The 23,534-nt window shown below is 42.3% G+C and overlaps 2 protein-coding genes across 2 annotated transcripts in view; one reads left to right on the top strand and one right to left on the bottom strand.

Moving 5' to 3' along the window:
* STARD7 (StAR related lipid transfer domain containing 7) overlaps window positions 1-23,420 on the bottom strand; it is a 30,240-nt gene extending 6,820 nt beyond the window's left edge. The window contains exons 1-6 of the mRNA XM_066267731.1: window positions 22,710-23,420; window positions 4,574-4,782; window positions 4,209-4,258; window positions 2,278-2,388; window positions 2,114-2,196; window positions 1,609-1,708 (exon numbers count right to left, since the gene is read on the bottom strand). Of these exons, the coding sequence (XP_066123828.1) occupies window positions 1,609-1,708; window positions 2,114-2,196; window positions 2,278-2,388; window positions 4,209-4,258; window positions 4,574-4,782; window positions 22,710-23,017 (861 nt within the window). The 5' untranslated portion in view covers window positions 23,018-23,420. The remainder of the gene's footprint in view (window positions 1-1,608; window positions 1,709-2,113; window positions 2,197-2,277; window positions 2,389-4,208; window positions 4,259-4,573; window positions 4,783-22,709) is intronic.
* Window positions 11,529-12,107, top strand: LOC136328845 (enhancer of rudimentary homolog). The gene has a single exon (XM_066264833.1). The coding sequence runs from the start codon at window positions 11,593-11,595 to the stop codon at window positions 11,905-11,907; it is 315 nt and encodes a 104-aa protein (XP_066120930.1). The 5' UTR covers window positions 11,529-11,592; the 3' UTR covers window positions 11,908-12,107.
* Window positions 23,421-23,534: the final 114 nt, after the last annotated feature.

Genomic DNA, 23,534 nt, shown 5'->3' with positions numbered 1-23,534 from the left:
ATCAATGAATAACTAATGTGAAGCAACTATGAATTGATACTTCTCGCTCCCCCACCCCTCTCTCTGTAAAACCAATAAAAACAATCTTAAAAAACAAAACAAAAATCCAGGCCCAGGCCAGTATGCTCAGTAGGCTTAAGAGTGTTGTCCTGAAACGACAATGTTGTGGGACTGACCCTCGGTCAGGGCACTCTCAGGAAGCAACCAAAGAATGCACAACTGAGTGGAACAACGAATGAATGCTTCTCTTCTCTGTCCCCTCTCTCTCCCTCTTTCTCTCTAAAAAAATCAATAAAAAATTAAGCCCTAGGTGGATTGCTCAGTTGGTTGTAGCATCGACCGAGTGTGGAGGTCGCTGGTTAGATTTCCCGGTCAGGGTACATACAGAAGCAGCTCAATGTTCCTGTCTTTCTCTCCCTCTGCCTCTCTCTCAAAACAAAAAACAAACAAAAAGCCCTCCATTAAGTTGATGAAAACATTCTCAAAGAACTGTCATAGAATTTTAAAGAAGGAAGAGAGCATTAAATCTTACCCAGCAGTTTTCAACCTCTGTGCTGCATGAATTTTTAATACATGCCATACCTGCCTGATCAGGCGGTGGCACAGTGGATAGAGGTCAGACTGAGATGTGGAGGACCCAGGTGCAAAAACCTGAGGTCGCTGGCTCGAGCACGGGCTCACCAACTTGAGTGCGGGGTGACTGGCTTGAGCATGGGATCATAGACATGACCCCATGGTTGCTGGCTTGAGCCCAAAGGTTGCTGGCTTGAGCAATGGGTCACTCACTCTACTGTAGCCCCCCAGTCAAGGCACATGAGAGAGCAATCAATGAACAACTAACTAAGGTGCTGCAACAAAGAACTGATGCTCCTCATCTCTCTCCCTTCCTATCTGTCTGTCCCTATCTGTCCCTCTACCTCTGTCACAAAAAAACATGCCATATCTGACTATTTAGTCAAGGACACTGAATTCTTTTCCTTTAGATTGTCAAATTAAAAAATGCCAACAGCTAACACAACAATAGCCTCCTGGTATGAATGACTCAAACCTATACCTACTCTTTTTTTTTGTCAGATTGGCAAAAAAAATTTTTTTTGGTATGCCATCGAGTTTTTCTATGTGCGCCATGAGATGAAAAAGGTTGAAATATTGCTGGTCTAGCCCTCTTATTTTATAGATAGGGAAAGAGTAGTCCAGAAAGGTGGTTGTATATGTTCTACCTATTGTGGTGAAATTTTAATGGAAAAGTACTCACACTAATTCCTAAAGAATGCTGCTAACCACAAGCTGCAGAGTCGGGGACAATCATATCTTTTTGGCTTTCACATAAATGGACCTTTGTCAGGGGAGGTTCCACCAGGTCTATCAGCCCACAGCAGGGGTTCCCAAAGTGTGGTCCTTAGACTAGCAGCATCAGTCTCAACTGGGAACTTCCTAAAAATGCAAATTCTAAGGCCGCAGCATATCACTGTCTTGTAACAAGCTTTAGTGGATTCCAAGACCCACTGCCCTACAGCAACCCACACCTTCTCCATTTCAGACAAAAGGCACTCCTCAAGAAAATCCCAAAGCCACTATATATCATCTCTTGGATGATATAACACTCACCTCATCAAACGACTTGTGGGGACGGATAACCATTTGGGATTCATATGATCTGACCCTGACAAATTCTGGAGACTCCGGCACACTAGGGTGCTCCACAGCACTGGTAAGGAGAAAAGTTAAGGAAACTGAATAATGTCTATGTACAAAACAGCAGAAGCTCAAGTTAAGAGGAAAAATCTAAAAAGCTGGCACTAATATTTAAAATACAAGAGGAGTCACTAAGACAAATGAATACAAACTAACTTCTAAAGCAAAGTAGTTCCCTTACGTAATTCCCAACTCACCAGGCTTTGTGTTGAAGACAGAGCACTTCCTTTTTAGAGTATCAATATTAAGAAACTAAAGAAATGATATAATGAAAAGCTTATATCCCTTTAATCTCCAGTTCTATTTGGGACGGCTGGGGCCCAGGCTTCACTCAGAAGGGCACTGAGAGCATATAAACCCCCACAGACATGTATGAACGAAGGACACAGCTAACAAAACTCAGGTAAACCATACATACCGTGACACCAACACCATCACATTGTTTTCCTGGTCCACACTGTATCGACGAACATACACATAATCCCGTGAGTACATCGGATACTTAAAAAAAAAAAGCAGCACGGTTATGTTTCTGGCTCACATGGATGTGATAAGAGTAAAACCAGAAGCAAAAATACTCACAGGAAAATGTGTTACCCAGTGAAGAACCTCAGAACCACTGACCACATCCCTCTCAATCACTTCCAGCTTGATTACCAGGGCATCCCACTTTTTTCTATACTCTGTATCCAGCTGTGGAAAGAGGAAAGACCCGAGATTTAAAACAAAGCTGCAGAGGCCTTCCTCAGATGCTTGGGCCTCTGACCCTAGGACGTTTTCTGAAACAGTGATCCAACCTAAGAGATAGTGCTGCCCTAGCCGGAGAGCTTGGCTGGTTAGAGCACTGACCCAATACAAAGGTTGCCGGTTTGATCCCTAGTCAGGGCACAGAGAGAAACAGATCTCAATGTTTCCATCTGCCTTTCTCCCTCTCCCTTCATCTCTAAAATAAATTAAACAAACAAACAAAAACAGTGCTAAAGTGTGAAAGACATTGCTATGTTTACTACAGATGAGTCTTTTAAATTTAAAGTGACTGAAAAAAAAAAGATAAGCCAAAAAACAGTGCAAAAAAAAAAATGCTGTAACACATAATAATAATATAAATGTGTAAAAGCAAAGTAAATCTAAAAAGTTTTAAGCAGGCAAAAGTCCAAAAAGATAAGCAGGCACATCACAACAAAGAAATGCAAGTACCATATTTTTTAAAATTTCTAACATCACTAGCAACTAAGGAATTTCATAATTAAACACAATCATACACATCCAAACCAACACAAATTTAATGTAAACTGACAAAATTCAGGGAAAGTTTGTGCACTTTCACAATACAGTGAATGTCATAATCATTAATTAGTCTGTAAAGTCCAGCAAAACAAATGAAAAATCCAGGAAGGATGAAACTTGTTTGGAGAACTCTGGGTGGTCCCCCTTGCCCTTTTCATGTTTCCCCCCAAGGAGGAAAAAAAGCAGTCTTTGAACAAACATTCTCATCCTTCACAAAAGACAAAAAACCTTCGCTGTGGAAACATTCCAAATTACTAAACCCTGACTAAATTTGTACTAAGGAGAAAAATGCTATAAAGGACATTATTGGGTCAATATATAAAACTGGAATACAAACAATAACGTGATATAAGTGTTGCATCAAGTTAAATTTACTGACTTTGATAATGGTATCATGGTTAGTTAAGAGAATATGTCTAATTTTAGGAAATACACTGAAGGATGTTGGAATAAAGGGCCAGGTATGTAACTTACTCTTAAAATGTTTAGAAAAAGTAAACTACAAGTCCTTACAAAACATGTCAAAGCATTAAAAATCCATTCCTCTATATGATCTTTGCAACATCCCTGTGAGCAAAGTGTGCACTTGCATATTACAATGGGTATTATAATTAACTAGCAACTGAGGGGGCAGAATTGGTCTTGTCCCCACTGGACAGAGATTTATGAATCAAATGTTTACCCAGATGCTATTCAACATGGGATAAGGGGTACAGAGGTAGATGGATGGACTGAAGCCAATGTCTTCTGAATCAGAGAGTATTCACATAGAGCCTGACCAGGTGGTGGCACAGTAGATAAGAACGTCGGACTGGGACACGGAGGACCCAGGTTCTAAACCCAAAGGCCACTGGCTCTAGCGCAGGCTCATATGGTTTGAGCACAGATCACCAGCTTGAGCCCAAGGTTGCTGGCTTGAGCAAGGGGTCACTCACTCTGCTGTAGCCCCCTGGTCAAGGCACATATGAGAAAGCAATCAATGAACAACTAAGGAACTGCAATGAAAAATTGATGCTTCTCATCTCTCTCCCTTCCTGTCTGTCTGTCCCTATCTGTCCCTCTCTCTCTTTCTGTCTCTGTCTCTGTCTGTCTGTCTGTCTCTCTCTCTCTCTCTCTCTCTCTCTCTCTCTCACACACACACACACACACAAAGGATTCACATGGATGGTGGTTAATTGAACTTCCAAGCTTAGAGGGTCCAAATCTGGGAAGAAAAATGTACTCACCTGAACATTGAAGAACTGCCGGGGTGTCACATCTGTGTACGTTCCAAAAACTAGAATGACAAGAAAGAATCAGGAATGTTTGCCACACTCTCAACACTCACCTTATTCCTATTATTTAACTGTATTTCAATTATAGTACTGACAGATCCTAAAGGCAAATTCAGAAACTAGAAGTCATATTGAGGCGGCAAAGACACCATATAGCAAAGGAGACAGAGTACCTCTTTGCCATCTAGGAGAAGAAAAACAACAAACAGTATACCATGGCAAATTCCCTAAGGAACAAACAATTTAGAGCATGAGGAATAGAAGTCCTGCACACCTGGGCAACAACAGAACACCCACAGCAGCCAAGCTGAGCTCACCTCTGTACTGGTAAAGATGGGTGCCTGCAATTGGGCGCCGCCACAGCTTAAAGTGTTTCTTATCCATCACCATTTCCCAAGATTGCTCTTTGCTCCCTAAACCTTCATTCTCTTCTGTTGGGGATTTTGGTTCTGGAGGGTGGCGCTCAACCCCAGGGCTCTGAAACACAGTTGACATTTCCTCCAGTTGTTTCATTTCATCAATGGATCTAGAAAGGAGAAAAACAACAGGCACAGTGAAGGTGGTTGGATAGAGTCAGCCCTGGAAACTGACATGTACACACAAAGACTTGTGTAAAAACAGTATGGGTTTAAAATAATAGAAAGTGAAGTGAATAAAAACATGAGTTCCAGGGTCTGATTCCCACTCCAACATTTATAAACTAGTATATTGAATTATTTAACTAGTCACTATTTCTTAATCTGTAAAATGGGGATAACAATATTGCCCACCTCAAAGTTTGACCTAAAAATTTTTTTTTTTTAATTTATTGATTTTTAGAGAGAGAGAGGCAGAGAGAGAGACAGGAACATCACTGTTCCTGTATGTGCCCTGACCAGGGACTAAACCAGCAACTTCTATGCTTTGGGACAATGTTCTAACCAACCAAGCTATACAGCCAGGGCCCTCAAAGGTTGATTGTAAAAATGAAATTTATATATAAAGTGCTTAGGACCTGGCACATAATTGAGGCTCAAATGTTTTATTAAATATTCTATTAAGATCTGTGTCTGTGAAAGGTCATTTAATTCCTTTTGCCCATTTTTAATTGGGTTGTTTGTCTTCCTATTACATTATAAGAGTATTTCTGTATTTTCACTCCTCTTTTAAAAAGATATAATTCATATACCATAAGAATCCTTTTTGCCTGACCAGGCGGTGGCGAGGTGGATAGAGCATCAGACTGGGATGCGGAGGACCCAGGTTCGAGACCCCGAGGTTGCCAGTTTGAGCGCGGGCTCATCTGGCTTTAGCAAAAAGCTCGCCAGCTTGGACCCAAGGTTGCTGGCTCGAGCAAGGGGTTACTCGGTCTGCTGAAGGTGCACAGTCAAGGCACATATGAGAAAGCAGTCAATGAACAACTAAGATGTCACAACGAAAAACTAATGATAGATGCTTCTCATCTCTCTCCATTCCTGTCTGTCTGTCCCTATCTATCCCTCTCTCTGACTCTCTCTGTCCCTGTAAAAAAAAAAAAAAAAAGAATCCTTTTACAGTATACAATTTAGTGCTTTCGATGGTCACACGGTTGTGCAGCCTCTACAACTAATTTCAGAACATTTTCATCATCCCAAAAAGAAACCTATACCCATCAACAGTCATTCCTCATTCCTGCCTCCTCAAAGCCCCTGGCAACCACTAAACTAGAGTTTCTCTGGACTTGTCTATAATGGACGTTTTATACAATACAGTCTCTTGTGTCTGGCTTTTTTCACTTAACCTATTTTTATGGTTCATTCATGTTCTTTTTATTCCTTTCTTATGGCTAATATGCCACTGTAAGGATATATCACCTTTAATTTATCCATTCATCAGATGATGGCATTTAGGTTGTTTCTACTTTTTGGCTATTATAATATGGCTTTTTTTTTTTTTTTTTTTTATTCATTTTAGAGAAGAGAGATAGAGAGAGAGAGAGAAGGAGAGAGGAGCAGGAAGCATCAATTCCCATATATGCCTTGACTGGGCAAGCCTGGAGTTTCGAATCTGTGACCTCAGCTTTCCAGGTCAAGGTTTTAACCACTATGCCAGCATAGGTAAATAAATAAATAAATAAATAAATAAATAAATAAATAAATTTTTTTTCCCTGAAGTTGGAAACAGGGAGGCAGTCAGACAGACTCCCACATGCGCCCAACCAGGATCCACCCGGCATGCCCACCAGGGGGCGATGCTCTGCCCATCCGGGGCATTGCTCTGTTGCAACCAGAGCCATTCTAGCGCCTGAGGCAGAAGCCACAGAGCCACCCTCAGCGCCCGGGCCAACCTTGCTCCAATGGAGCCTTGGCTGTGGGAGGGGAAGAGAGAGACAGAGAGGAAGGAGAGGGGGAGGGGTGGAGAAGCAGATGGCACCTCTCCTGTGTGCCCTGGCTGGGAATCAAACCCGGGACTCCTGCACACCAGGCTGACACTCTACCACTGAGCCAACTGGCCAGGGCCATATAATATGGCTTTGAACATTTGTGTAAATGTAGGTTTTTAGTTCTCTTCCTACGAGTAAATTTGCTGGGTCATGTTTAGTCCTATGTTTAATTTTTTGACAAACTGCCAAATTATTTTTCAAAGCAGCTGCATCATTTTATATTCATACCAACAGTGTGAAGGTTTCAACTGCTTCACATCCTTGCCAACACTTGTCACTGTCCACCTTTTTGATTGTAGCAATGCGAGTGCATGTGAAGTAGTATCTCTGTGGCCTTCAATTTGTATTTCTTTAATGACTAATGATGTTAAACATATTTTCATGTGCTAATTGGCCATCTGTGTCTCTTCCAAAATGAAGATTTAGGAGACATATCTATTGAAATACTTGCCCATTTTAAAGTTGAATTGTCTTTTTATTGTTAAATTGCAAGAGTTCTTTATACATGTTGGATACTAAACCCTTATTAGATATACAAATTACAAATACTTTCTCCCCTTCTGTGGGTTGTTTTTACTTTCTTGATAGTGACCTTTGAAGCATAAAAGTTTAACTTTATTAAATTTTATTTATTTTTTACAGGAACAGAGAGAGAGTCAAAGAGAGGGATAGCCAGATGAGCCCGCGCTCAAACTGGCGACCTCGGGGTCTCGAATCTGAGTCCTCGGCATCCCTGTCCGACACTCTATCCACTGCGCCACCGCCTGGTCAGGCACAAAAGTTTATTTTTTTTATTTTTTATTTTTTTTAACAGGAACAGAGAGAGAGTCAGAGAGAGGGATAGATAGGGACAGACAGACAGGAATGGAGAGAGATGAGAAGCATCAATCATCAGTTTTTCGTTGCGACATCTTAGTTGTTCATGATTGTTCTCTCATATGTGCCTTGACCACGGGCCTTCAGCAGACCGAGTAACTTCTTGCTGGAGCCAGCGACCTTGGGTCCAAGCTGGTGAGCTTTTTGCTCAAGCCAGATAAGCCCGCGCTCAAGCTGGTGACCTCGGGGTCTCGAACCTGGGTCCTTCCGCATCCTAGTCTGACGCTCCATCCACTGAGCCACTGCCTGGTCAGAAACAAAAGTTTAATTTTGATGAAGTCCAATTTATCTCTTTTTTCTCTGATTGCCTATGTTTTTGGTATTATATCAGAACTTTGACCAATGTAAGGTCTTAACCTTACACTTATGCCTAGCCTGACTGGTGGTGGCACAGTGGACGGAGCATCAACCCAGAACACTGAGGTTGCCAGTTTAAAACCCAAGCTTGCTGGCTAAGTGTGGGATCTGCTACTTGAGCCCAAGGATGCTGGTTTGAGCAAGGGGTTGTTGGCTCAACTTGAGTCTGATGGCCTGATCCCTAGTCAAGGCAAGGTATGTACGAGAATCAATTAATGCACAATTAATAAGAAGTAACAATGAGCTGATCTCTTTCTCTCAAAAAATAAAAATAAAGACTTATGCTAGTATTTTCTTCTAAGAGTTTTTAGTTTCAGCTTACATTTAGGTTTTTGATCCACTGAGTTAAATTTTGTGTATGATGTGAGATAAGGGGCCTAAATTTATTATTTTGCATGTTACATCACGTGTTCCAGTACCATCTGTTGAAGACTATTCTTTTCCCACTGACTTGTCTTGGCATCTCTGCTAAAAATTAATTCACCATAAATGTAGGAGTTTATTTCTAAACTCTCAATTTGAGTCTAACAATTTTAAAATTGATTTTATTAAGAGGACAGGGGAGAGAGAAACACTGATTTGTTGTTCCACTTACTACTTAAGTATTTATTGGTTGATTCTTGTATGTGCCCTGACCTTGGCATATCTGGTCAATGTTCTAACCACCTGAGCTTTCTGGGCCAGGGACCTCCAACAATTTTAATATCTATCCTTACGCCAGTACTTTATCATTTAATTAATATAACTTTGTGGTTAAGTTTTGAAATCAGGAAGGATGAGTATCCAAGTCTGTCTTTCTTTTTCAATATTGTTTTGACTATTCTGGGTCTCTTTCAGTTCCATGTAAGTATCGTTGGCTTGTCAATTTCCACAAAATAGCCTACAATTTTGATAGAAATTGTGAATTTATAGATCGTTTTGGATAAGATTGCCATCTGAATAATACTAAGTTTTCTAATCCGTGAACACAGTATATCTTCCCATTTATTTATGTCTTTTAAAATTTCTTTTGGCCCTGGCTAGGTAACTTACTTGGTTAGAATGTTGTCCCCATATGCCAAGGTTGCAGGTTCTATCCCCAGTCTGGGCACATATATGTAAGAACCAACCAATGAATGCATAAATTAAATAAGGGGGACAACAAATTATTCTCTCTCTAAAATCAATTTCTTAAAATTATTATTATTTTTAAAAAGATTTTATTTATTAATTTTTAGAGAGGGGGGAGAGAGAGAGAAGGGGGGAGGAACAGAAAGCATCAACTCCCATATGTGCCTTGACTAGGAAAGCCCAGGGTTTCAAACCAGCAACCTCAGCATTACAGGTTGACACTTTATCCACTGCACCACCACAGGTCATGCCTTTTTAAATTTTCTTTTTTAAGTAAGGGGAGGGGAGATACACAGACTCTGGCATGCACCCCAACTGGGATCCACCTGGCAACCCCCATCTGGGTCCAATGCTTAAATCAATTGAGCTATCCTCAGCGCCTGATGCTGGCACCCAAACAAATAGAGAGAGCTGTGAGAGGAGAAGAAAGAGAGAAGGGGGAGAGGGAGAAGAAGAGAAGCAGATAGTTGCTTCTCATGTGTGCCCTGACCAAGGAATGAACTGGGATGTTCTCATGCTGGGCTGATGCTCTATTCACTGAGCCAACTAGTCAGAGTCTAAAATCAATTTTTTAAAAATATAAAATAAGATTAAATTTTTTTCAACAATCTTTTGTAGTTTTCACTATGTAATGGACTTTTGTTAAATTTATTCCTTAGTATTCTATTATTTTCTTCTTTTCCAAGTTGAAAGGAGGGGAGATGGAGACATAGACTCCTGCATGCACACCAACCAGGATCCACCTGACAACCATCAGGGGCTGATGCTCTGCCCATGTGGGGCCATGCTCGCAACCTAGTTATTTTTAGTGCCTGAGGCAGAGGCTCCATGGAGCCTTCCTCAGCTCCTGGGGCCAATGTGCTCATACCAATCAAGCCATGGCTGCCAGAGAGAGAGAAAGAAGAGGGGAGGTGGAAGAGTGGAGAAGCAGATGGTCACTTCTCCTGTGTGTCCTGTCCTATCAGGGGGTTGAACCCCGGACATCCATAACCAGGCCAAGGCTCTTCTGAGCCAACCAGCCAGAGCATTTTCTTAAATTTTTTTAAATTAAGTGAGAAGCAGGGAGGCAGGGAGGTAGAGAGACAGACTCCTGTATGTGCCCTGACCATCTGACAAGCCCACTAGGGGGCAATGCTCTGCCCATTTGGGGCCGCTGCTCTGTTGCTCAGAACCAAGTCATTTCAGGGCCTGAGGCAAGGCCATGGAGCCATTTTCCATGCCTGGGGCCAAATTGTTCAACCCATTCGAGCCATGGCTGCAGGAAAGGGGGGGGTAGGGAAAGAAGGGGGAGGGTGGAGAAGCAGATGGTTGCTTTTCCTGCGTGCCCTGATGGGGAATTGAACCCAGGCCTTCCACACGCCCAGCCAACGCTCTACTGTTGAGCCAACCGGCCAGGCCCCCCTTTTTAATTATTTTATTTATTGATTTTGGAGAGAGGAGAGAGAACAGGACAGGAGTAGAAGCAGCAACTCACAGTAGTTGCTTCTCATATGTACCTTGTCTGGGCAAGCCCAGGGTTTCGAACCAGCAACCCCAGCATTCCAGGTCAAAGTTTTATCCCCTGCACCACCACAGGTCAGGCATAGTATTCTATTCCTTTTGATGCTACTATAAATATAATATAAATATGCGGCTTAAGTGTCTGTCGCCAATAGCTTATTGGTTGCTTGCATAACTGTACTAGCCAATGGGGTGAAGTTGCCACGGCATTCAAATAGTCCCACCTTCTGGCATGCCACCTCACAAATTGAGGTTAAAGATTGGAGCAATTATTATGCTGTTAAGAAATCTTAACACCAGAAGGGGTCTTTGCAATGGTACAAGACTAGAGGTTCTCCAATTGAAAAATAATGTCATAATAGCTAAGTCTTTGACTGGCTCCTCTAAAGGTGAAATACATGTCATTCCAAGAATTGATTTGGCTCCATCTCAAACAGGGTTGCCGTTTCAATTGAGACATAGACAATTTCCTGTAAAACTTGCCTTTGCTATGACCATCAATAAGTCTCAGGGCCAAACGCTTAAGCGTGTTGGCATTTTTTTTACCTGAGCCTGCATTCGGACATGGTCAACTTTATGTTGCCTGTTCAAGAGTTCATGAAAGAACGGACATAAAATTAAAAATAACTGATGGCCTGACCAGGTGGTGGCGCAGTGGATAGAGCGTCGGACTGGGATGCGGAAGGACCCAGGTTCGAGACCCCGAGGTCACCAGCTTGAGCGCGGGCTCATCTGGCTTGAGCAAAGAGCTCACCAGCTTAGACCCAAGGTCGCTGGCTCCAGCAGGGGGTTACTCGGTCTGCTGAAGGCCCGTGGTCAAGGCACATGTGAGAAAGCAATCAATGAACAACTAAGAAGTCGCAATGCGCAACGAGAAACTGATGATTGATGCTTCTCATCTCTCTCCGTTCCTGTCTGTCTGTCCCTGTCTATCTCTGCCTCTGTAAAAAAAATAAATAAATAATAATAATAATAATAATAATTGATGGTCCTCTGCAAGGCGAGCTTAAAAATGATGGAAAGGGCTGCGTGTGGCTAAGCTCGTGTGTGGCGGCACTGTTGGCGGCGGCTGCAGCGAAAGAGTTTGGCGCGATGTCTCACACCATTTTGCTGGTACAGCCTACCAAGAGGCCAGAAGGCAGAACTTACGCCGATTATGAATCAGTGAATGAATGCATGGAAGGTGTTTGTAAAATGTATGAAGAACATCTGAAGAGAATGAATCCCAACAGCCCCTCTATCACATACGATATCAGCCAGTTGTTTGATTTTATTGATGATCTGGCAGACCTCAGCTGTCTTGTTTACCGAGCTGATACCCAGACATACCAGCCTTATAATAAAGACTGGATTAAAGAGAAGATCTACGTGCTCCTCCGTCGGCAGGCCCAACAAGCCGGGAAATAGTTGTGTTGGAAGCATTAGGGGTTTAGGGATGGGCTTGGAACACAGATATGTACAGCAATCTGTAGTGGAAGTTTTGTATTATAGATATCCTGTATGCATTTGGTTCATTCTAGCCAGGATTGAATGTATTAGATGAAATGTGAGGATCTTGTTCAATCTGAAGCTCCCATTGCCTCCCTCCCCCACCACCTTTTTTTTTTCTACTTAAACATTGTTATGATTTAGAAGGAAATTTTTGTCAGTTAATGTGGTTCCAATCTTTTTAAAACTGCGCGTATCTGCTTTATAACATTCACTGTACTAACCCTTCTTCAAGAGGGGTGGGTGGTGGCATAATTTTAACAAGTAAATTTGACTCCAAGGAACCGCTGAGCTAAATCCAGTCCATTGGTGGCACAGTTTTAGTTATGTCCTAAGATAAAGTCAGTGAGAAACAAATAAATGTTCTTTAGTTATAAAAATAAAATAAAATAAAAAAAAATAAAAATGATGGAAAGAGCTACACAAGAAATGTTGTGTACAAAGAGATCTTTGACATGTGAATTAACATTTTATTATTTAAATCACCTTTATTTATTGAGCTAGCGGTGGCTCTTAAGAAATGTACCGCCAGTGATTTCCTTCATTGCACTCTACTTTAAGCAATTAAGCAAGTAGAAGGGGGAAACCCCGTGGGGCAGTAAGCAAAGGGGCGTCCTCGCAGCCTGCCCTGGGTAATTCAGTTTGAATTAGCAGACACCTTTGCACAAATCATTTTAATTACAATTTATAATATCTAGAACAGCAGTCATTTCGTATGACCGCCGGGCTTTCTAGTATAATATAATGGCTTTAGTTTTATTTTTGGATTGTTCATTGCTAGTATATAGAAGTAGGATTTTTAAATGTTGATCATGTATCCTGCAACCTTGGTAAACTCCTTTATTACCTCTAACAGGTTCCTGTTGATTCCTTAGGATTTTCTGTATACAACACAAGGTCAGCTTCAAATACACTGTGTTACTTCTTCTTTTCCAATATGGATGCCTTTTATTTTGTTATCTTTGCTGATTTCCTTGGCAAGAACATGTAGTATAATGTTAAATAGAAGTGGTGAGCATAGCCATCTTTGTCTTGTTACTGATCTTACAGGAAAAACTTTTAGTCTTTCACTAATAACTATTCTTGTTAACTGTGTTTTTCATAGATGCCCTTTACCAGGTTGAAAAAGTTTCCTTTATTCTTTGTTAAATTTTTTAACATGAAAGAAGATTAGATTTTGCCAAATGGTTTTTCCCTTCTATTCTATTAATATGGAATATTAAGTTGTTTTTATATGATGAACTAACCTTGCTTTTCGGGGGTAAATCCCACTTGTTCGTGGTATATGATCCTTTTTATATATTGCTGGATTCAGCTCATTAGTACACATTTAGTACAGAACTGCATAAAGCTTTAAAACATTCAAAACAAAACCATATATCATACTATGTGTCATTATACATCATTTAGGGATAAGTGTGTATGTGTGTGTGTGTATGTGTATATTTATGAGGGTGAAATAAAATACAGCAAATTGGGATAATCTGGAGAGAGGAGAGTGCAACTGGAAAAGGATATAGAGGTATTAATTTGTTAATAAATATTTTATTTCTTAAAAATAACTGTATTTGTAACATTCATGTTACTCTTTTAATCTTTCTATATATCTGAAACATTTTATTTTAATTTTTAAAAACATGGCTTGTACATTTCCCTTAACCTTTAAACAGCAGGAAAGAAAGATTGTTAGCTATCTATGTCATGTACAACTCTTCCGTCGTTCAGACTAAAAAAACCCCCACTAACTACTGTTACACTGTCTGAAGTGCACTTTACTACTCTTCAACCTTCAAAACACCCCACAAGGTTAAAGGTTAACTTCTAGGCAATTAATCATATACAATTACTCTTTCTACAGAAACATTCCACATTATAATTAATCTTTATATTTGCCTCCCTTACTAAATTATGAATTCCCTAATGGCCAGAATCAGCAATTGTTTGCATATTTGTATTCCCAGGTCCTAGCAAGTACCTGGTAAACATTAAATGCTCCACAAATGCTTACTGAATAAACTAAGCAAGTAAATGAATATGTAAGTAGGTCTCAATAATTCAAATTCTTATTAAAAGATTACATTAATACATTGCTTTAAAAGTCAAAAATTTAGCCTGACCAAGCGGTGGCACAGTGGATAGAGCATTGGACTGGGATGTGGAGGACCCAGGTTCGAGACCCCGAGGTTGCCAGCTTGAGCGCAGGCTCATCTGGTTTGAGCAAAGCTCACCAGCTTGGTTGGACCCAAGGTCGCTGGCTTGAGCAAGGGGTTACTTGGTCTGCTGAAGGCCTCCATCAAGGCACATAGGAGAAAGCAATCAATGAACAACTAAGGTATTGTGATGAAAAACTGATGATTGATGCTTCTCTACTCTCTCCGTTCCTGACTGTCTGTCCCTATCTATCCCTCTCTCTGACTCTGTCTCTGTGTAAAAAAATTAAAATAGGCCCTGGCCCGTTGGCTCAGTGGTAGAGCGTCGGCCTGGCGTGCAGAAGTCCCGGGTTCGATTCCTGGCCAGGGCACACAGGAGAAGCGCCCATCTGCTTCTCCACCCCTCCCCCTCTCCTTCCTCTGTGTCTCTCTCTTCCCCTCCCGCAGCCAAGGCTCTATTGGAGCAAAGATGGCCCGGGCGCTGGGGATGGCTCCTCGGCCTCTGCCCCAGGCGCTAGAGTGGCTCTGGTCGCCACAGAGCGACACCCCGGAGGGGCAGAGCATCACCCCCTGGTGGGCGTGCCAGGTGGATCCCGGTTGGGCGCATGCGGGAGTCTGTCTGTCTCTCCCCATTTCCAGCTTCAGAAAAATACAAAAAAAAAAAAAAAAAGTCAAAAATTTAAAGTTATACTGGTAACCCCAGATGGAAATTTTAGAGCAGGGGTCTCAAACTCGCGGCCCGCATGCAGCCCACCTAACAATTTTGTGCGGCCCACAGACTAATCCATGAAGTTCAAAATATTTTGGATAAAATTAAGTAAGCCCGTGGATTAGTCTGTGGGCCGCACAAAATTGTTCGGTAGGCCGCAAGTTTGAGACCCCTGATTTAGAGTGACACAAAGTGACGCTGAGTGTAAAGATATGTGTTTTAGTCCTGGCTCTGCCAACTAGTTGTGTAATCTTAAGCAAGTATATTTCATCTGTAAAGCCCTCCCTGTTTCCATCTGTAAAGTGAGGACATTATTTGTTGAAGATTTCTATTAGCTCTAAAATCCCAATTTTCCAGTTTTTTTAGATTATTGTTTATTCATTTTAGGGGGGGGACAGAGAGAGAGAGAGAGAGAGAGAGAGAGAGAGAGAGAGAGAAAGAGAGAAAGAGAAGCGGGGGAGAAGCAGGAACGCAGGAAACATCAACTCCCAGAAGTGCCTTGACCAGGCAAGCCCAAGGTTTCGAACCAGTGACCTCAGCATTCCAAGTTTATCACCATAGGCCAGGCCTCCGAATTTTAAACTTCGGAATTAGATGAAAATATTGATATTTAGAGGGGGAAATTTGTTGTTCTGACTGACTGAAACCTTTTCTCACTTGGGGAGAATCCCACAGTAGGTGGGGTGGAGCCCCCTTCTCCATCAGAGCACCGCTCCTGATTTAACTGAGGTTAGGACTTCTGGGAGAGACTGTGAATCTAAGGAAATAAGAAAGGACAGGATATTTTGGAGAGTAGTCTCAGTGACCTTGAGGGAGTTGAGTGCAGTAATGCAATGGATCTAGGGGAAACAAAACCAGCAGTTGCCCTAAGAAGATTATTCCTGTAGCTGGTCTTGTCTGTTCCCTTGCATAACCTTTTCTTTGGCCTTCTTACCAGTGCTCTGAGTGTCTTAAGTTAACCAATATCAATTTCTTTGTTGGCCACTAAGAACCTATTATTTATACTGATGGTCTAATGTGGTGGTCGGCAAACTCATTAGTTAACAGAGCCAAATATCAATAGTACAACCGTTGAAATTTCTTTTGAGAGCCAGATTTTTTAAACTTAAACTATATAGGTAGGTACACTGTTATTAACTTAATTAGGGTATTCCTAAGCTGGCCTCAAGGGGCCAAAGAGCTGCAAGTGGCTCGCAAGCCACAGTTTGCCGACCAAGGGTCTAATGAAAAGGTTTAAATTAACCCTTTTAGAAAAGTTTTGCCCTGGCTGGATAGTTCTGTTGGTTGAAGCATCTTCCCAAAGTGTATAAGTTGCTGGTTCAATCCCTAGTCAGGGCACATACAGGAACAGATCTATGTTCCTGTCTCTCCTGTCCTCTCACTAAAATCAATAAATAAAAATTAAAAAACAATAAAATAAAATAAAACCTCCTAGAAGGTAGTGACTTTAAAATGTTTTAGGCCCTGGCCGGTTGGCTCAGTGGTTGAGTGTCGGCCCAGTGTGTGAAAGTCCTGGGTTCAATTCCCGGCCAGGGCACACTGGAGAAGCACCTTTCTGCTTCTCCACCCTTCCCCTTCTCCTTTCTCTCTATCTCTCTCTTTCCTTCCCACAGCCAAGGCTCCATGGGAGCAAAGCTGGCTCCAGCACTGAGGATGGCTCCATGGCCTTCCCCTCAGGTGCTAGAATGGCTCGGGCCTCAACGGAGCAATGCTCCAGATGGGCAGAGCATCGCCTCCTGGTGGCCATGCCGGGTGGATCCCAGTCGGGTGCATGTGGGAGTCTGTCTGACTGCCTCCCTGCTTCTAACTTTGGAAAAATACAAAACAATTAAAAATTAAAATAAAATAAAATAATAAAATAAGTTTTAATTTTAATTAAAAGCTGCAAAATAGGATTGACTGCTGCTATTGCTATTGCATAATAAAGAGAGGCAGGAATATCTTATTAAAAATAAATCAGAGGCTCCCTAAATTACATAGTAATAAGGTATTAAGAAAATTAAACTGCTCTGGCCAGGTAGCTCAGTAGGTTAGAGCATCATCCTAATAAACCAAGATTGTGGGTTTCATTCCCCAGTTAGGGCACATGCAAGAATCAACCAATGAATGCCCAAATAAGTAGAAAAACATATCAATGTTTCTTTCTTTGTCTAAATTCTATTTTTAAAAAAAGCTATATGACTATAAGCAATATTTTTAATGGCCTTCTGAAGACTCAATGTGGTACAGAGCTTTTGACCCATATAATTAGAGCACTAAGTGGCCTTTATTAAAATTATAAGACTAAGTTCCAACAGGGGACAAGAAATGTCTTGTAAAAAAATAACGTTCAGTCTTTGAATATAGTACAATATAAATGCTGGAGCAAGTCTGTATCATGAAAATGTAAATGATTATCTCCTCAGGTTCAAAATCTCTAAAAGGTCTCAATTGTTAACATGACAGACCCACGTGCACAGTCACTCACTACCCTATATGTAAAGCAGGGGTCCCCAAACTGCGGCCCCCTGAGGCCATTTATCCGGCCCCCGCCACACTTCTGGAAGGGGCACCTCTTTCATTGGTGGTCAGTGAGAGGAGAACATTGACCGTCTCATTAGCCAAAAGCAGGCCCATAGTTCCCATTGAAATACTGGTCAGTTTGTTGATTTAAATTCACTTGTTCTTTATTTTAAATATTGTATTTGTTCCCATTTTGTTTTTTTACTTTAAAATAAGATATGTGCAGTGTACATAGGGACTTGTTCATAGTTTTTTTTTATAGTCCGGCCCTCCAATGGTCTGAGGGACAGTGAACTGGCCCCCTGTGTAAAAAGTTTGGGGGCCCCTGGTGTAAAGGAAGGAAAAACAGCTCTCACCACTCATCGCTGTAACCTGTTGTACCAAATCTTGTTTGGGTGGGATGGATGTCTAAACCTTGTTATCAAAGAGACTTAAACAAGTAATAAGAAAGAAAGGACAAAAGAGATTATTCCCAAAATAGTGACAGAAGAGATTAGTAAGAGGATCAAGGAAAGACAGTCAATGCTTCCCTTTCTCCAAAACTTAAATGGGTTCAAATTTGGGAAAGGCTAGACCGAGAGCTACAGAAACAGAAGGCATAAAACCATTAAAACAGAACAGTAAGTATATAACCATGTTTGGTTCATCTAGGGGTCCTGGTCTCAGTATAGAGCTTGATATAAGACTCGAAAATGATTCAAATAAAGCCATCCCTGTAATTAACAATTTCAGTAGGATAACTATTTCACATAGCCCCTCCCTCAAATTCCAAATTACTGTCAAAATTAGAGATTTTTAAGTATAACTGTTATGAACACATTTAGAAATAAGACTAGCTCATTGCAATTCTGGGCCAACTGGTTAATGGTAAAATAGTGAAGACAATCCCAAAAAATTCAAGTCAGCTTTTATGTAGTTATGATGATCGAAGAAGGGTATATCAAATAAATATCCTCAATAGTGTTCTTTAAAAAATCCTTTAATCAAAAGGACTTTTTATTGATTTATGTAAATAGCATACTGCACATAAAAGTACGTATTCTAAATGCCCAGAAAGGCAGAAATGAGAAAACAGCCAGTTTTCTGTATGAAAATTTACTGGCACTTATTTACTCAAATTTCTAGAGCAATGAACTGTAATTTTTTTTTTAAAGGGAAAAGTGAATGGAACATTTTCCCCTAGCCTTTCATATTTCTTAACTTCCTTCCTCTTTTTGTTCCCATAATTTTTTCTTGATGTTCCAAAGCAATAAAAAGTTACTTTTGTATTTTTCCATAATATCTGCCCTGGACTCAGAATGCCACGTAGCATTGAAATAAGGATTGAAGTGATTTTGTTTGTTTAATTGAGGGCAATAGGGTACGAATACTAGACCAAGCATTAAAAGACTTGATTAGTACACCTGACCCCCTCTCTCCTCCCATTTTCTTCCTGTTGCTAGATTCATGAGGTCCAATGTGTTAAGATATTCTTAAACACAGAGAATAGAAAAGGTTATTCTTTTTCATTCCAAACAGAAACTCAAATAACACAAGAAAATACACATACCACTTTAAAATATTCAAAGAGACATCCTGCACACTCCATCACTGTTTAACAAAGACAATTGCAGAATTAGTTTGTACCAGCACAAGTTGATACAGAAACAGCGCTGAAGAGCCAAAGTCCACGATTTAAGGGCCAAGGGACAATTATTCTTTTCTTCCATTAACAATGAAAGAAATGCATTTGTCCCAAGGCACATTCAGCTGTGTTCCATCAGGGAAGCTACACAAAATCATCTTACTAGAACAAACAAAATCTACAATGTTTTAACAACCTTAGCTGTAAGAACCTAGCTATAACAACCTTAACAGTGCCTCTATTAAAGTAAATATACTTAAACACCAATCAAAAAAAGTTGAACTGGACCAGAATATTGTATTAAAAATAGAACTACCAAACTAACAGAACAAAGACATATGAAACTACTGTACAACCAAGATATAGCTGAATAGTATATTATTTGTCTCTCTATCAAGATAACAAACATTTTTGCCCTGGCAAGTTGGCTCAATGGTAGAGTGTCAGCCTGGTGTGTGTATGTCCGGGTTCAATTACTGGTCAGGGCACACAGGAGAAGCACCTATCTGCTTCTCTACTCTCTCGCTCTCTTCCCCTCCTGTGCCATGGCTTGACTGATTTGAGCACACTGGCCCTGGGCACTGAGAACAGCTCCCTGGAGCCTCTGACTCAGGCACTAAAAATAGCTCAGTTGCAGGCATGGCCCCAGATGGGTAGAGCATCATCCCAAGATGGTGGTTGTTGAGTGAATCCTAGCTGGGGGCACATGTGGGGGAGTCTCACTTGGAAAAAAGGGAAAAGAAAGTTAACAAACATTGTTAAAACTCCTCAAAATGAACAACTTGATCAAATTTTAAGTATATGACTGAATTCAAGCATAAATTGGACGATGAAGTGTTAAATGAGGGCCTTTATTATAACAACCCTGGAGAGAGTCCAAAAAGGCACCTTAAGTGTTCTGACTAGCCTTCACTTAAGTTTCATAAATCCCCAAAAGGGTTAACCCAGAGCAATACTTCTTTAGGAATTGCATTAGAACCAAGAGTGTTTCATTGTATTAAACAAAATAGAACTACCAAACTATCAGAACAAAGACATATGAAACTACTATACAACGAAGATAGAGCTGAATAGCATATTATTTGTCTTCCAGCTTTCAGAAACAACCCAAAGAGAGGGAAATGGAATGAATACTGGGCCTGGTCATCAACTGCTCTTATTTTTCTGCCCCTGTGGATAGTGACTAACTCAAACTTTTACACTTTGATTTCCTATCTTGTATCTCCTTACAGCTCCGGCAAATGGGAGACCCACTAAACAGAACTTCCAGGACATATCTCCATAAAAAACACACAAAGTAAGACAAAATATGACATCTGCTCCCTAGGCTCCAATACCATTCAACTCTGACTCCCCAAAACATCTTCCCTCTCTTTCACTCCAATAGCCCCTTTCAGGTCTTTCTCCTCTTCCCAAAACAGATCCAACTGGGAACTTCCCCCTCAAACTTCACCACTGTGGAATATGGGTATTTCATCATCAAAAAGAATAAGCCTGACCAGGTGGTGGCACAGTGGAACTGGCACACAGAGAACCTAGGTTCAAAATCCCGAGGTTGCTGGCTTGTGCGCAGGGTCACTGGCTTGAGCATGAGATCATAGACATGATCCTATGGTCGCTATCAAGCCCAAGGTTGCTGGCTTGAGCAAGGATCACTTGCTCTGCTGTAGTCCCCCCGCCCCCAGTCAAAGCACATATGAGAAAGCAATCAATGAACAACTAAGTTTCCTCAACAAAGAATTGATGCTTTTTATCTCTCTCCCTCCCTGTCTATTCCTATTTGTCCCTCTCTCTCACTGTTTGTTACACACACACACACACACACACACACACAACAATGAAAATTCAAACAGCTGATAATTTCTCAATTTCAAAGTTTCCATTTAGGCCTGACCTATGGTGGTGCAGTGGATAGTGTCGACCTGGATCGCTGAGGTCGCTGGAAACCCTGGGACTATCTGGTCAAGGCACTTATGGGAGTTGATGCTTCCTGCTCCTCTGCACCCCCCCCCCCCCCATCTCTCTCTCTCTCTCTATCTCTAAAAATGAATAAATAAAATCTAAAAAAAAAAAGTTTCTTTTAGGACCTGCCCAGTTAGCTCAGTCAGAGTGTCATCTGGAAACACCAAGGTGTGTGTTCAATACCTGGGATCAGGGCATACATGGGAAGCAACCACTAAGTGGAACAAAATGAATGCTTTTCACTCCCCCCTTCTCTCTCTGCTCTCTAAAAATCAATTGATTTTTAAAAAGTTTCCTTTTATTTCTTACATCTGAGGTTCTTTCATTAGACAAATGGACAAATAGCAAAAGAATACTAACAGAAGCTAGGCAAATGAGCAATCATGCTTTGGTATCTTAACTTTTTGTGAATAAGATCATTTGTAGTTACGATTTTAAATTGCATTTATAAAACAGTTATCCTCCCTGCTAGAAAAAGTATTACCAGTTCCTAAGATTAACTTCCATTTACCCACAACTCACACTGTTGCACAAATATGCCTGGCATTTGGGTGCTACACCTCCAAACAGATCACAATGTTAACTTTACTCAAGTATTTCCATATTTAACCGAACCAAAAATAAGTCATAATAGAAAAAATATCTGTAATAAGTAGACCTGTGTGGGATTCATGCAAGGGTGTGTGTGTGGGGGGGGGGGGGGGGGAGACAATGTTCTAGGTTCCCGGGGTACAGTGTATGTGGTATGGAGAGAGAGAACAGCTTAAGAACATCAGTTAGCCTGACAAGGCCGTGGCGCAGTGGCTAGAGGGTCGGAATGGGACACAGACGACCCAGGTTCGAAACGTGAAGTCGCCGGCTTGAGCACGGGGTTGCTGGCTTGAGCTCCAAGGTCACTGGCTTGAGCAAGGGGTTACTTGGTCTGCTGTAGCCTCCAGTCAAGGCATGTAGAATGCAATCAATGAACAACTAAGGTGCCACAAGGAAGAACTGATGTTTCTCATCTCTCTTTCTTCCTGTTTGTCCCTATCTGTCACCCCAAAAAAAGGAGTATCAGTTAAAAAAAAATACAGAGACAACGTGAAGCAAGAGCTGAGGCAAGGCTTCTCTATCAGATTACTTGAGAAGTGTTAAGGGCTCTGATTCTGAATAACAAGTTAACAAATTCAATGACACATGCTTTTCACACTGAGGTTTTGACGAAGGAAGCATGATTTCAGAGCCGAATGAAACAGTCCTCTCAAAGTTCTGGTTAGAGTACCAAAATACCTAACTCTCACAAGTTAGTGTCTGGGCTACTGGGTTGTCAGAGGAGGGCAAAATCCCTTACAGTCTCATCATTCTGCCCCAAGAGTCACAGTGACGATTCTAACCAAGTCCTACTGGGAACGAGGTCACTTTGTAAACTGTATGTCTACCCCTTCAAGTCAAATTTGAAACTTACCTTGAATTTGACTTTTCTGGGCGCGTTAAAGATTAGGCGAACAATGGCCCCATGTAGGTGCCTTCAACATTTCACTTACTTTTAATAATGCTATTTCTTTACAGTCTTGCTACCCCAAAGTCTCTCTTCTACATTAGTCTACACGTCCTGTTATTTCGAGCCCGACGAATCAAATGTACACACAATTTTAAAAAGCGCGGACTAAAAAACAGGATCCACCTACTGCGCCGCCGCTTGCAGAACCAAAGTGCAGCCGCAGATTTAAGGTTCCGCGCTCTCCACCTGAGCCGCGCCACCCGGGGAACGCAGCGACCTTGCCACTGGTCCTACCTCTGCAACTCCTCCTCCTGGATCCGTTCCTCGTCCCACACGAAAACGCCGGCAAGTGCCGCCATCACAGCCGAGGCATGGCCAGCGCGACCCCTCAGCCGGCGCCAGAGGCGGCCGAAGAGGACGCGGCGCGCGCTGTCCGAGTACAGGCGGCCGTAGAGCTGAGCGATCTGCTGCGCGCGCCGCACGCGCAGGCCCGTCACGAAGCGGCACTGATTGGCCAGCAGGGCGAACAGGCCCCCGCCCCGCGGCACCACGCGTGCCGCCGCCGCCGCCGCCGCCGCGCCCGCCAGCTTCCGTGGAAACATGCCACCCGCCGCGCGCCCTGGACCGAAGAATGAGTCCGGGAGGGCTCCGCTGCCTCCGGCGACTCTCCTAGTTGGCCGGCGCCGAGCCCGTCATGTTTGTCTGCAGCAGCCGCCGAGGAAGGGTCCGCTTTGAGGAGGTGGCCCGCAACGGCTGCAGAAGGCGCTCGTGGGCCCCGGCAACGAACCTGGCCAGTTCCTCAGTGCCCTCTCGCCGGCTCCAGAGGCCCCGATGCGGAACGTGCAGGAAAAAGTGAGGCGGGCTGCTCGATCCTGGGTATTCGGCGTCCGCCACACACGCTGTCCTACTGCAACTACTCGCATCTGCGAACTCGGCCTTGATTGGGTGCCGCCTGGACTCCTCGCTGCTAATTGGCCGCTCCAAGTGCTCGTTACCCTTCTTTCCCTCCCCTTCACGCACGCGCCGGGTCCCCTCTCTAGCAAGGTTGGTGGCGCGGCGGCGGAAGCCAGTCAAGGGCGCCCCGGGGAGTGACCATCGGACCCCGCCGCCGCCGCCATC

This window comes from Saccopteryx bilineata, chromosome 3, assembly GCF_036850765.1.
Source record: "Saccopteryx bilineata isolate mSacBil1 chromosome 3, mSacBil1_pri_phased_curated, whole genome shotgun sequence".
Lineage (NCBI taxonomy): Eukaryota > Metazoa > Chordata > Mammalia > Chiroptera > Emballonuridae > Saccopteryx > Saccopteryx bilineata.
This window is presented reverse-complemented; position numbering and strand designations above follow the sequence as displayed.